Raw genomic sequence first — 13,353 nt, forward strand, 5'->3', positions numbered from 1 at the left:
CAGATTGAGTCTGATGTTTCTTTTTGATTTTCTGTTATTGGAAGATCTTTCCAATGCTGAAAGTGGGGTGTTGAAGTCTCTAGCTGTTACTGTATTGAGGTCTCTCTTTCCCTTTAGCTCTAATAATATTTGCTTTATATATCTGGATGCTCCAGTAGGTGCATATATCTTTATAATTGTTATACCCTTTTGCAGATTTGACCCCTTTATCATCATATAATGACCTTCTATGTCTCTTCTTACATTTCTTGTCTTGAAATCTATTTTTCTGATTTAAGTATAGCTACTCCTGTACTTTTCTTGTTTCCATTAGCATGGAATATCTTTTTCTATACCTTTATTTTCAATCTATGTGTATGTGTACAGGTAAAGTGTATTTCTTGTAGGCAACAGATAATTGGGTTTTGCTTTTTTATCCATTCAGTCACTATGTCTTTTGATTGGAGAGTTTAGTTCATTTACATTCGGTGTTATTATTGATAAGTAAGGACTTCCTCCTGCCATTTTGTTATTTCTTTTCTCGTTGTTTTGTATAGTCTTCTCTTCTTTCCTTCCTGTCTTCCTTTTAGTGAAAGTTATTTTCTCTGGTGGTAGGATTTAATTTCTTGCTTTTTATTTTTTGAGTATCCATTTCAATTTGTTGTTATCATGAGGCATGCAAATACTATCCTATAACCCACATTTTAAACTGAGGGCATTTTAACACATTGCAAAAAACAAACAAGCAAAAAGAAAACTAGTACAAACTCTACACTTTAACTTATCCCCGCACTTTTAAACTTTTTGTTGTTTCTTTTTATGTCTTACTGTACTGTCTGTGTCTTGAAAAGTTGTTGTAGTTATTATTTTTGATTGGTTCATCATTTAATCTTTCTACTTACGATAAGAGTAGTTTACACACTATAATTACAGTGCTATAATATTCTGTGTTTTTCTGTGTTTACTTATATTACCAGTGAGTTTTGTATCTTCAGGTGATTTCTTATGGCTCATTAACATTCTTTTCTTTCTGATTGAAGAACTCCCTTTAGCATTTCTCGTAGGACAGGTCTAGTGTTGATGACATGCCTCAGGTTTTGTTTGTCTGGGAAAATCTTTATTTCTCCTTCATGCTTGAAGGATATTTTCACCAGACATACTATTCTAGGGTGTAAGTGTTTTCCCCTCAGCACTTTATACATGTCATGCCACTCTCTCCTGGCCTGCAGAGTTTCCACTGAAGTCTGCTGCCAGGTGGATTGGAGCTCCACTGGATGTTTCTTGTTTCTTTTCTCTTGCTGCTTTTGGGATCCTTTCTTTATCCTTGACCTTTGGGAGTTTGATTATTTGAGGTAATTGTCTTTGAGTTAAATCTGCTTGGTGTTCTATAACCTTCTTGTTTTTAAATTTTGATATCTTTCTGTAGGTTTGGGAAGTTTTCTAACATTCTCCCTTTGAATAAATAAACTTCCTACCTCTCTCTCTGTCTTCTCTTTGCTGACAATAACTCTTAGATTTGCTCCTTTTAGGCTATTTTCTAGATATTGTAGGCATGCTTCATTCTTTTTGATTCTTTTTTCTTTTGTCTCCACTATGTATTTTCAAACAGCCTGTCTTCAAGCTCACCAATTCTTTCTTCTGCTTGATCAGTTCTGCTGTTAAGAGACTCCGATGCAGTCTTCAGTTTGTCAGTCACATTTTTCAACTCTAGAATTTCTGCATGATTTTTTTTTTATTATTTCAATCTTTGTTAAATTTATGTGATAAAATTCTGAATTCCTTCTCTGTATTATCTTGAATTTCTTTGAGTTTCCTCAAAACAGCCATTTTGAATTCTGTCTGAAAGGTTATATATTTCTCTTTCACCAGGATTGGTCCCTGGTGCCTTATTTAGTTTGTTTGATGAGGTCATGTTTTCCTGGATGGTCTTGATACTTGTGGATATTCGTCAGTGTCTGGGCATTGAAGAGTTAAGTATTTATTGTAGTCTTCACAGTCTAGGTTTGTATGTGCCTGTCTTTCTTGGGAAGGCTTTCCGGATATTCAAAGGAACTTGGGCCCCAAGCCCAATAATGCTGTGGTTCTTGCAGACTAATGCCTCAGTGGGTTTAGATAAGATCCAGAAGAATTCTCTGGATTACCAGGAAGGGACTTGTTCTCTTCCCTTACTTTCTCCCAAACAAATGGTATCTCTCTGTGCTGAGCTTCCTAGAGCTGGGATTGGGGTGATGCAAGCACACCTGTGGCCACCACCACTGGGACTGCGCTGGGTGAGACCTGAAGCCAGCACAGCACTGGGTCTCACTCAGAGTCCACTGTAAACATTACTTGGCTACTGTCTGTGTTCTCTCAAGGCCCTAAGGCTCTACAATCAGTAGTTGGGGAAGCCAGCCAGGTTTGTGTCCTTCCCTTCAGGGTGAAAAGTTCCCTCAGAGCCAGGGCAAGTCCAGAGATCCTGTCTGGGAGGCGGAGTTTGAAGTCAGAAACTTTAGAAATCTAGTTGGTGTTCTGTTTTACTGCAGCTAAAGTGGCCCTCAAACCACAAGACAAAGTCATTCCTCCTCTTCCCTGCTCCTTCCACATGCTCCCACCACTACCAGCCCACGGGGAGTTCTGCCAGGCCACTGCCAATGGTCACTTAATGCTCAGAAGCTCTGCAGTCAGCTTGTGGAGAATGGTGCCAGGCCTGGGACTCACCCTGAAGGGCAGCGGGCTCCCCTCTGTCCTGGGGCAGGTCTAGAAATGCTGTTCAATAGCCTAGGCCTGGTTTCGGGGGCCCCAAGAGCCCACCGGATACTCTACCCCACTGTGGCCAAGCTAGTACCTAGGCTGCAAGACAAAGGACCCTTGACTTTCCCCTTTGCTTTTCTCAAGCAGAAGCAGTCTTTCACTGTGGCTCCCACAGCTGGGAATGCGCTGTGGCTCCCACAGCTGGGAATGCGCTGTGGCTCCCAAGCTGGGAATGCGCTGTGGCTCCCACAGCTGGGAATGTGCTGTGGCTCCCACAGCTGGGAATGTACTGCATCAGACCTGGAGCCAGCGTGTCTTAGAGTCTCCCCAAGGCCCATGGCATACTAGCTACGTGTCACTCCTAGATCTTTGGGGCCCAAGGGCTCTTTAGTCAGTAGGTGATGGATCCTTCCAGAACTGAGTCCCTTAAAAGTAGCAGGTTCCCTTCTGGCCCAGGGTGTGTCTAGAAACATCATCCAAAAGTTAGGTCCTAGAATGGGGCCCTCGTGACTGTGCCCAGTACCCTATTGTACTGTGGCTGAGCTGGTATCCAAAATGCAAGACAAAGTTCTCTTTACTTTCCTCTCTTTGAGCAGAAGGAAGGAGACACTTTACTTGCTGTGAGCTCTGCTGCCTGGGGTTGGTGGAGAGGTGGTGCAAGCACTCCCTTAGCCACTCTGTCTGGTACATGTTGCCCTAGTCCACTGGCTCTAAGCCCAGCCCAGCACCAGGCCTTGCCTAGGAATTGCAGTTCTTGTGTCCTAGACTGCTTTTCAAGTTTACTTAGGACCCCAGAGCACTGTAGCCCGTGATGCTGAGGCTTGCTGAGAAACTCAAGTTTTGACCACTGGGATGGGGAATTTCCTTCTGGCTAGGGCTGGTCCACATGCTCCCTCTGTGGGCACACACGGGCTAAGCCCAGCATAGCTTTGCTGTCTGCTGTGACAGGGCAGCACTGAGTGCAATGCCAAGTCCCCCATTTGTTGTGCTCTCCCTCCCCCAAGTACACAGATTCTGTCACCATACCACGCGGCTGCTGCTGGGGGATGGAGGAGGGCTTGGCATCAGCGATTCAAGGCTGTCTTTTCTACCCTCTTCAGTGCCTCTTTCAGGAATATGAAGTTAAAACCAGGTGCTGTGAGTGCTCACCTGATCTTTAGTTCTTATGACAGTGCTATTATGACAAAATGAAGATTTCCCAGATCTGAAGGACATGAATTTAGAGATTGAAAGGGGTCATCTAGTCCCCAACACAATACATTAAAATGAACTCTCATCAAGAACACGGGGGACAAAGTCCTACACAGTTTGAAAAGGAAATGACAAGCAGTTCACATTCAAAAAGAATGTGCTTCAGACACATTCAAAAAGAATAGCTTCAGACTTCTGAAAAGCAAAACTAGAAGCTGGAAGACAATGAAGCAGTGCCTTCAGAATTGTGAAGGAGAATTAGTTTTGACCTTGATTTTTTGTGCTTAATCAAACTATAATGTAAGAGCAAAGGTAAAGTATTCAGACTTGTATAGTCTTTAAAAATTTACCTCACATTGGCCGGGCACTGTGGCTCACGCCTGTAATCCCAGCACTTTGGGAGGCCGAGGCGGGCGGATCACGCGGTCAGGAGATCGAGACCATCCTGGCTAACCCAGTGAAACCCCGTCTCTACTAAAAATACAAAAAACTAGCCGGGCGCGGTGGTGGCGCCTGTAGTCCCAGCTACTCGGGAGGCTGAGGCAGGAGAATGGTGTGAACCTGGGAGGCGGAGCTTGCAGTGAGCCGAGATCGTGCCACTGCACTCCAGCCTGAGTGACAGCGAGACTCCATCTTAAAAAAAAAAATTTACCTCACATTCACCTTTGCTTAGCCAGCCACTCGAGGATATGCACCATCTATACAAGGGAGTAAATCAAGAAAAGATACAGGCTGTGTAGGAAATAAGAGATGCTCCACAGGAGATGTGGGCAGCCAGTCCCAGGGTGAAAGGGTGCGGGAGGCACAGAGGGCAGACCATCTAGCGGGGGCAGGTCTAAAGACACTGGCAGAAATTTCTTCAAGAAAATGAAGTTAATAGTATAACTGAGGAATAGAAAAACCAAGAGAAAATAAAGACCTTTGGCAGGATGTTTTGGGTTTGAATTTGTGTTAAGTACATAGAAAATTAAGTAAAAGAAAAATTATTGCTAATTCTGGGGGTGGGAAGGATGTTAAGGAAAGAAGGAAAGCTGGTCATAGTTTGCTATGTGGATAGGCATTTTGGTTGTTATAATAATGTAGACATTGAATATCAGTCTAGCTAAAATGATCATTATGGCCATATTGAGAGAAAGAGAGGAGTGAAGAGATGTGTGGCTCACCTGCAGCAGTGGGAATGCTCTGTGCAGAAAATTCAGAAGTTGCAATAGGAAGACAAGTGCCAGAAGAACCAGCTGGACAGCTGCTTTTGGAAAAATGGATTCAGGAAGGAGGAGACATGACAGCAAACCTGTGCATGTGTTTGACACTTTGAGCTATGGGCATGCTTCATTTTGATAAAGATAAAAACCTTTTAAAAAAATCACTTAAAATTAAGAAAGTAGTATAGAAAGTATAAAATAAATTTCATCAGCTATAATACTAAATTATACTGACTGCAAGCTCTATATTTTACTAAGTGTAAATGGGCTGAATTTGACTGTTAAAGAACAGTTTATCAGATTGGATTTATTCAGCCTGTATTTATCATTTTTCCTACAAGCATCTATTGCCCTTTCTTCTAGTAAAGTACCTGATTTGGATTTGCAGATTTCCCCGGTTAGATGAGATTGGCAGAACTGCTCATCAGAGTTCTTGGCTGTCCATGAAACTCACATGTGACTCTAAGCCATGCCATTAGGACGCCTGCTTCCTAGACTTTTATTCTTCCTCATAGTGACATACAGACTGCGAGTACTCAGGACCGAGTCATCCCAGCTGTTACGATATGAGGAAACTATCCATCTGTTCTGCCACCTGCAACTCTCAGCTGCCCGTTTCCTCTACTTTCTTTACTGGAAAATTTTCCTCCTGGTTCTATCTTATGAACTCCTTTTCTGTTTTAACTAGTGAGTCTATTTCAGTTGCCTGTAGCCAGTGAACTCTTAACTGATACAGGTTAAACCTCCAGTAAGATTCAGCTGGATAAGAGAAAAAGAAAGATTCAAATTAAAGGTGTATGTATAAATGTATGTAAGTAAGCAAGCAAGATAGGTAAAAACAAAAAGTAGAACTTAAAATCCACAAAACAGAATTTAAGTTGAAAGGCATTAGAAACAAACAGGGTCATTATGAAATGATAAAATAGATGATTCATAAGGAAGATGTAACAGACTAGGATGAAAAACAAAGCAAAACAAAACAAAACAAAAAACCCTAGCGAACGGAACCTCCCAGTTTCAGCAGTCAAATACAAATGCATAATGGGAAAAAAAAAACCTCTTAAAAACTGAGATAACTTACAGTACAGTTGTAGTGAGTATTTTGATTTCTCTGTTTCAGAATTTAACAGATAAAATATAAAGAATACAAAGATCCACCATTAGAGAAACAAGTAGAAAATATGAATAGGGAAAATTCAGGTGATAAACGCTGAGAAGTATGTTCAACCACATTTAGGGAAATGCATGTTAAAGTAACAGGAAGAAAAGATTTTCCACCCGTCACATTGGTAGAATTGAAGAGTTGTAACTTCAGTTACAACTTCAGTGCTGAAGATGATACTGGAAAACAGATAGTTTCAAAGCTATTGATAGAAATGTAAATTATTACAATAGTTTAAATTATTACAATATTCTGGGGAAGTAACCTTCTATAAATGTTCATACCCTATTCAGCAATCTGAGTTTTGGGGATCTGTCTTACAGAAATAATTAGAACCAAAATGTACTGGATGTGCATACAAGAATGTTTATTGCAATGCCGTTTGTAGTGGCAAAAAGTTGAAAACTTGAATATGTGTGAAGGGAATGAAGTTGTAGTACATCTGTACTATGGAATGTTATTCAGCCGTCAACTGGGACATATGATTGACTAGGAAAGCAAATGGTAAAGTACTATGTCTGACTGCATTCATATAAAATATGTAATAAAAACCATGTATAGGATACATATGTATGTATGAATGTGCTTCTGAATGTGAAGAAAGGTATGGAAGCATCAGCCAAGCTGTTCACAATTGTCATTTTAGGGAGGTGAGATGCAGAAGAGGAGATCTTGATTTTTTTCACGTTCTGTAGTAAGCCCAAGTTGCTTTTGTAATTAAGAAAAGATTATTAATAGATCAAATTAGAACTTTACCATGTTAAGAAATTTTCTAGGAAACATGTAGTGTTTATTTTTAATATTCTTATTTCAGTAGCTTTTGGGGTACCAGTGGTTTTGGGTTACATGGATGTATGGTGGTGTGGTCTGAGATTTTAATGTACCCATCACTGGAGTAGCATACATTGTAACTGATAGGTCGTTTTTCATCCCTTGCCTCCATCCCAACCCTCTCCCTTCTGAGTCTTGAGAGTCTGTTATATCACTCTGTGGAAACGTGCAGTGTTTAATCAGCAAGAAGTTTTAATTGGTAAATATATGGATGTGCTTTCCTCTGAATCACAGCAGCATTTGTTTTTCTTTTCAATGAGCAGGATTTGCCATGTGTTATTTTAGATTTTAATTAAAGGGCTACCTGTTCTATAGTGTTAGGGCTTCTGTTTCACTTCTAAATATTTTTTGCTTTGAACAGGGCTGTCTTCATCGGTGGAATGCAACATAATGGAGTTGGAACAAGAACTTGAAAATGTAAAGACTCTGAAGACAAAATTAGGTATTGCACTTTTTTTTTCCTTGACTTGTGTATTGGCCTTGGTTTCTTATTAAAGACTTTACTGTGGTCTGAAATACTAGAACATTTATGAAATCTTTATGTTAAAACTTTCAACCTGCCCAAAATCATTAATAAAGACTATCTTTTAGTTTGGGGGGAGGATAAATTTACATTTATTCACTTTTTTTGGTTTTATATATATACACCAAATGACTGTTCAAAGGTTCAGACGTTCAAAGATGTTGCTCCATTGCCTTCTCACTTTCATTTTTTCTGACAAGTCGTCTGTCATACTTATCTTTTAATGTGTCTTTTTTCTTTATCTGCTTTTAAGATGTCTTTATTATTGATTTTGAACAATTTGATTGTGATATGCCTTAAGAGTAGTTTTCTTCGTGTTTCTTAGAGCTAGGAGTTTATAGTTTTCAACTAATTTGGAAATTTTTTGACCATTACTTCTCCAAATATTTTTTCTTTTCCTCTCATGCTTTCCTTTTTGGGGACTCCAATTACATGTGTTTTAGGCTATAGCTTAAGGATGTTCCTTCATTTTTTAGTTTTTTTTCTTGCTGTATTTCATTTTGGTTAGTGTCGATAGCTGTGTCTTCACTGTCACCGATCTTCTGCATGTCTGATCTGCCTTTCATCCAGTGGTTTTGCTTTTTTGTTTTTCTGCAGTCTGCAGTTTTCATCTCTAGGGGGTCTGTTTGGGCGTGTTTTGTATCTTCTATTATGTCTCTAATTAACACGTTCAATCTGTGTCCTCCATCTTTGTGAAAATACAGAATACAGACAACACTTACAATGTTTTTGTCTGCTCCTTCTAACGTTTGTGTTACTTCCTGATATGTTTTGATTGATTGATTTTTTCCCCTCATAATCACTAGTATTTTTGTGCTTCTTTGCATGTCTGGAAACTTTTGATTAGAAAATAGACATTTTGAATTTTACCTTGTCAGGTGAGATTTTACCCTTGTTGGGTGCCTCACTTACAGTATTTCTTTTTGTTTTGTTTTGTTTTTTGAGACAGAGTCTCACTCTGTCGCCCAGGCTAGAGTGCAATGGTGCAATCTCAACTCACTGCAACCTCATGTGATCCTCCCACCTCAGCCTCCTGAGTAGCTGGGACCACAGGTGTATGCCATCACAGCTGGCTAATTTTTTGTGTTTTTTGGTAGAGATGGGATTTTGCCATGTTGGCCTTGCTGATCTCAAACTCCTGGGCTGAAGTGTTGTGCCCGCCTTGGCCTCCCAAAGTACTGGGATTACAGGCATGAGCCATGACACCTGGCCAATTTTAGTAGTTCTGTAAGTGAGGAACTTTGTTCTGGAATGCAGTTAAGTTACTTGGAAACAGTTTGATATTATTGTGTCTTGTTCTGAAGACTTTTTAGGCTAGACCAGGGGATCATTGCATCTAGGGCTAAGTATTCCCCGCTACTGAGGCAAGACCCTTCTACAGATTCTTTCCAATGTCCTGTGATTGATGAGGTTCTGTACTGTCTTGTGGGAGAAGCATCTATTTTTTGTCTTCTGTGATTGTCGAGTGTTGTTTCTTTTCATGTTTTGGGGTGGTTCTTTCTTCAGCCATGGGTTGTTTCTTCACACGCCTGAGCTGATATACTTGAGAATTTTTTACTGAATTCTTTACTGAATACTTAAGGGTGACTCTTTGCAGATCCTTGGAGTTCTTTTTCTGTGCTTTAGTCTCCTGTCTGGCACTTTGCTGCACAGACTCCAGCTGACATAGTCTCCCCAGATTCCCATTTCATGCTCTCAAGTCAAGGGATGAGCTGGGCTCAGCTTGTGTTCCTCCTTCCTACATCATGGCCTGGAAACTCTCAAGACAGTAAGCTGGGTCAGAAGGGGCTTGTGTGGTTTGTTTCCTGTGTCTCAGGCATCATTGTTCTTCCACAATCAGATGTCCACTGTCTTGAAAACTGTTGTTTCTTATCTGTGTACTTTTTGGTTTCTTAATTGTTTCAGACTGGATGACAAACATGGTCCCTGATGTTGCTGCAACTTTGGAAGTGGAAGTCGAGTGTTATGTTCTTGAAAATTAGATACGGTGTTCATTTATTTTCATTTCTGTTAATAATAATATATTTCCTGAAGTTACTTCAGTCATCCTGCTGTCGGTGGATATTAGATCTGATTCTAGTTTTTTGCTGTTACAAATAATGTTGCTATAATCATTCTGGTATGTATCTCTTGGTATATATGTTTTTTCAGGGTACATACTAGATATGGAATTACAAGATCATTGTATATGTGCCTGTGCAACTTTTGTAGATAAAGCCAAATGGTTTTCTCACATAGTTGTATTAGTTTGCATTCCTGCTGGGCATGAGTAGGATTCCTGTTGCTCCATATCCTTACCTATACTTGACAATGTTGGACTTTAAAATTTTTACCGACTTAGTGGATGTGAAGTGGTGTTTCATTGGTATTCTAATTCATATACCTGATGTGCATTTGTATTTTGAGTTTTATGTTTCTAATGTTCATTTAGCTTCTGTTTGAAAAACACAGGTTTGCTGGTAATAGATTCTCTCAGGTTTTGTTTATTGGAAAACATACTAAAAATTTTTGTTTGCTAGTTATCAGCATTGGAAAGATGTCATTCTACTGTCTTCTGGTTTCTGGTTGAAAGTCATGTTGTTGCTCTTTCAAAGGGCTTTAAAGATTTTCCTTTTGTCTCTGTTTAGCAATTTTACTCTGATGTGCTTAGATTTGGTTTTCTTTGTATTTATCTTGAAATCTGTGTGTCACTTCATGATACTGTGACTTGATGTCTTTTATCTGTTTGGGAAAATTCTTGGCCATTGTCTTATCAAATATTGCTTCTGCTCCATTGTCTGTTATTTCCTCAGGCTGCAGTTACACATATGCTAGACTTTTTCATTCTTATATTCTTTTCTGTATTTATCTCCTTTTGTATCTTCATGCTTCAGTCTGATATTTTCTATTGGTCTGTCTTCCATTTTGCTTTCTTTCAGCTATGTCATAACTATTGTCAAAACTATTGAATTTTTCATTTTAGTTACATTATTTTTCAGTTCTAGATTTTCTGTTTATTTTTTATAGATTTAAATTTACTTGCAAAATTTTCCATTTATCACTTATTTTATTGAATATGTTAATCATTTATTTTAAAGCATCTTTCTGATAAATCCAAAATGTGAATCATCTGGAGGTCTGTTTCTGTTGTCTTTTTTTCCCCTCTTTTTCCATTTATTTATTTATTTATTTGATGGAGTTTTGCTCTTGTTGCCCTGGCTGGAGTGCAATAGCCTGATCTTGGCCTGCTGCAACCTCCGCCTCGTGAGTTCAAATCATTCTCTTGCCTCAGCCTCCCGAGTAACTGGGATTACAGGTACCCGCCACCATGCCCGGCTAATTCTTTGTATTTTTAGTTGAGACGGGGTTTCACCATGTTGGCCAGGCTGGTCTCAAACTCCTGACATAGTGATCTGCCCGCCTCGGCCTTCCAAAGTCCTGGGATTACAGGCTTAAGCCACCGCGCCCAGCCTCTTTTTCCTATGTATGGTAATGTGTAATTGAATGCCAGATATTTCTTATACAAAACTATAGAAACTCTGTATGATGTTTTCTTCTTTTGGGGAGAATGTACTTTTGCTTCTGGCAGACAATTAGAGTAGGGACATATCAGTCTAATCCATTAGACTTGAGATCATTCAAGGCCAGACTTTGGTCTTTATGACGACTGGTCTGTTTTCACTTTGGCCTTCCCTCATACTAGGGTATAGCTTTTCATTGGTCCTAATGGAAAGCCTAGTTGCTTAGTTATTGACTATGATCCCATTTTCTTAATACATTTTAGTTTTTACCTCTCAAGAAACAGGAGCCTGACAGAAGCTTTGCTTGGCTTCTCAGCCTCATAGTTGCATCTTTCTGTTGTTCTTCTCGGCCTCTTAGCCACTGACGTCTTGAAGGGAAAATGGCAGTGTCTGCCAGGCTCACTTCTTTGCCCTTTTCTCTTCTGTATGATCATAGCGTCTCAAATTTTGACTGCGTTGGTACCCCCAAATGCCAATGTCTGTCCTTTTGGCTCTGTTGAGTTTGCTGAAAGGTTTGCTTTAGAATCATTGCCTTTTACCCATTGATTTCTCAACCTCTTGGGTCCGTGCAATTTACATATTGGGAAATGCCTTGCAGCGGAAGGTGTAGTACAAGTTGGAGGTCTTAGCTCAGTTCACTTCATAGAATATTGGCCCCTCAATTTTCATTGTCTTGGTAGCTCTCTGATATGTTCATACAGATTTTTTTTTAATTAAGTTTGATTCATCTTTTTCTACTTGTTCTTAGCATGAGGATTGGTGTTGTAGGTAAAAGTAGAAGTTTGCTTCCAGCCTTTAGAAAACTAGAAGTGTTTATCTTTGGGATATTAAGAATAGAAGAAGGCCGGGCGCGGTAGCTCACGCCTGTAATCCCAGCACTTTGGGAGGCCAAGGTGGGCAGATCACGAGGTCAGGAGATCGAGACCATCCTTGCTAACATGGTGAAAACCTGTCTCTACTAAAAATACAAAAAATTAGCCAGGTGTGGTGGCGTGCGCCTGTAGTACCATCTACTTGGGAGGCTGAGGCAGGAGAATCACTTGAACCTAGCAGGCAGAGGTTGCAGTGAGCCGAGATCATGTCACTGCACTCCAGCCTGGGAGAGCGAGACTCTGTCTCAAAAAAAAAAAAAAAAAGAATAGAAGGGATTTTTATTCATATAACTTTATTCATTCAGATATATATCAATATGTAGATCTATATGAAATACAAATATAGTAGGCCTTCAGTATTCGTGGGGGTCTGGTTTCAGAACCCCCATGGATACCAAAATCTACGTATGATAGAAAATTATTGCAGAACCTGTGACTATAGAAGACCTACTGTATTTCTGTATTTTCAGAGTCAGCTGTATATTAACAATATATTTCCTGAACAATTGAGATGTCTTCTCAGAGCTGAAATTCAAGCATCACAGAATTACTTCTGCTCTGTTCTCTCTTATGAGGCGTTTAATGTAGCAAACTGGGTTTAAAACTCTGATTTCTGGCTGGGTATGGTAGTTCTTGCCTGTAATCCTAGCACTTTAGGAAGCTGAGGTGGGAGGATTGTTTGAGCCCAGGAGTTCAAGACCAGCCTGGGCAACATAGCAAGAACCTGTCTCTACAAAAAATAAATAAAATAAAAAATTAGCCAGGCATGGTGGCACGTACCTGTAGTCCCAGCTACTCAGGTGGGTGAGATGGGAGGATCACTTGAGCCTAGGAGGTTGCAGTGAGCTGTGGCTATACCATTGTGCTCTAGCCTGGGTGACAGAGCAAGGCCCTATCTCTAGTTTTTATAGTTTGTGGAGGTAAATTAAAAGTAATTTGTGTTTTTTCAGAAGAAATTATGTAAAAAACAGATTATAGCATTATGGAATGAAAATGTTAATCTGGAGAAAACTTTGTTTTATTTTGTTTTTCCTTTTAATAGAGAGGCGAAAAAAGGCTTCAGCATGGGAAAGAAATTTGGTGTATCCCGCTGTTATGGTTCTCCTCCTTATTGAGACAGTAAGAATTTATTTACCTAGTTAAATAAAAGCAAATTATGTATTATTTACTTTAGCATTTGAGTATGGCAGCTCCCTCAGATAAATGATTTTTCATAAACTGGTTTTCTATCAACAGGATTAAAATCCATCTATGCCTTTATTTATGAAAATCCAGTAAAGCAAAAATGGAAATTAATGGCAATTAAAAAAAATTCTGAAGATTATCTGTTTCTTCATGAAAGGAGGAAATTCAGTCTTTGTTT

The 13,353-nt window shown here is 39.5% G+C and overlaps 1 protein-coding gene across 4 annotated transcripts in view; it reads left to right on the plus strand.

Moving 5' to 3' along the window:
• The window catches only part of LMBR1 (limb development membrane protein 1), a 211,306-nt gene that overhangs the window by 141,782 nt on the left and 56,171 nt on the right, over window positions 1-13,353 (plus strand). For 3 of the 4 annotated variants that reach the window (XM_050785718.1, XM_050785719.1, XM_050785720.1), the window contains 2 exons: window positions 7,457-7,537; window positions 13,033-13,109. In XM_050785718.1, the coding sequence (XP_050641675.1) occupies window positions 7,457-7,537; window positions 13,033-13,109 (158 nt within the window). Of the gene's footprint in view, window positions 1-5,072; window positions 5,196-7,456; window positions 7,538-13,032; window positions 13,110-13,353 lie in introns of all 4 variants that reach the window. The other variant, XM_050785721.1, reaches the window with a different exon arrangement.

The sequence above is a fragment of the Macaca thibetana genome, chromosome 3 (assembly GCF_024542745.1).
Source record: "Macaca thibetana thibetana isolate TM-01 chromosome 3, ASM2454274v1, whole genome shotgun sequence".
NCBI lineage: Eukaryota > Metazoa > Chordata > Mammalia > Primates > Cercopithecidae > Macaca > Macaca thibetana.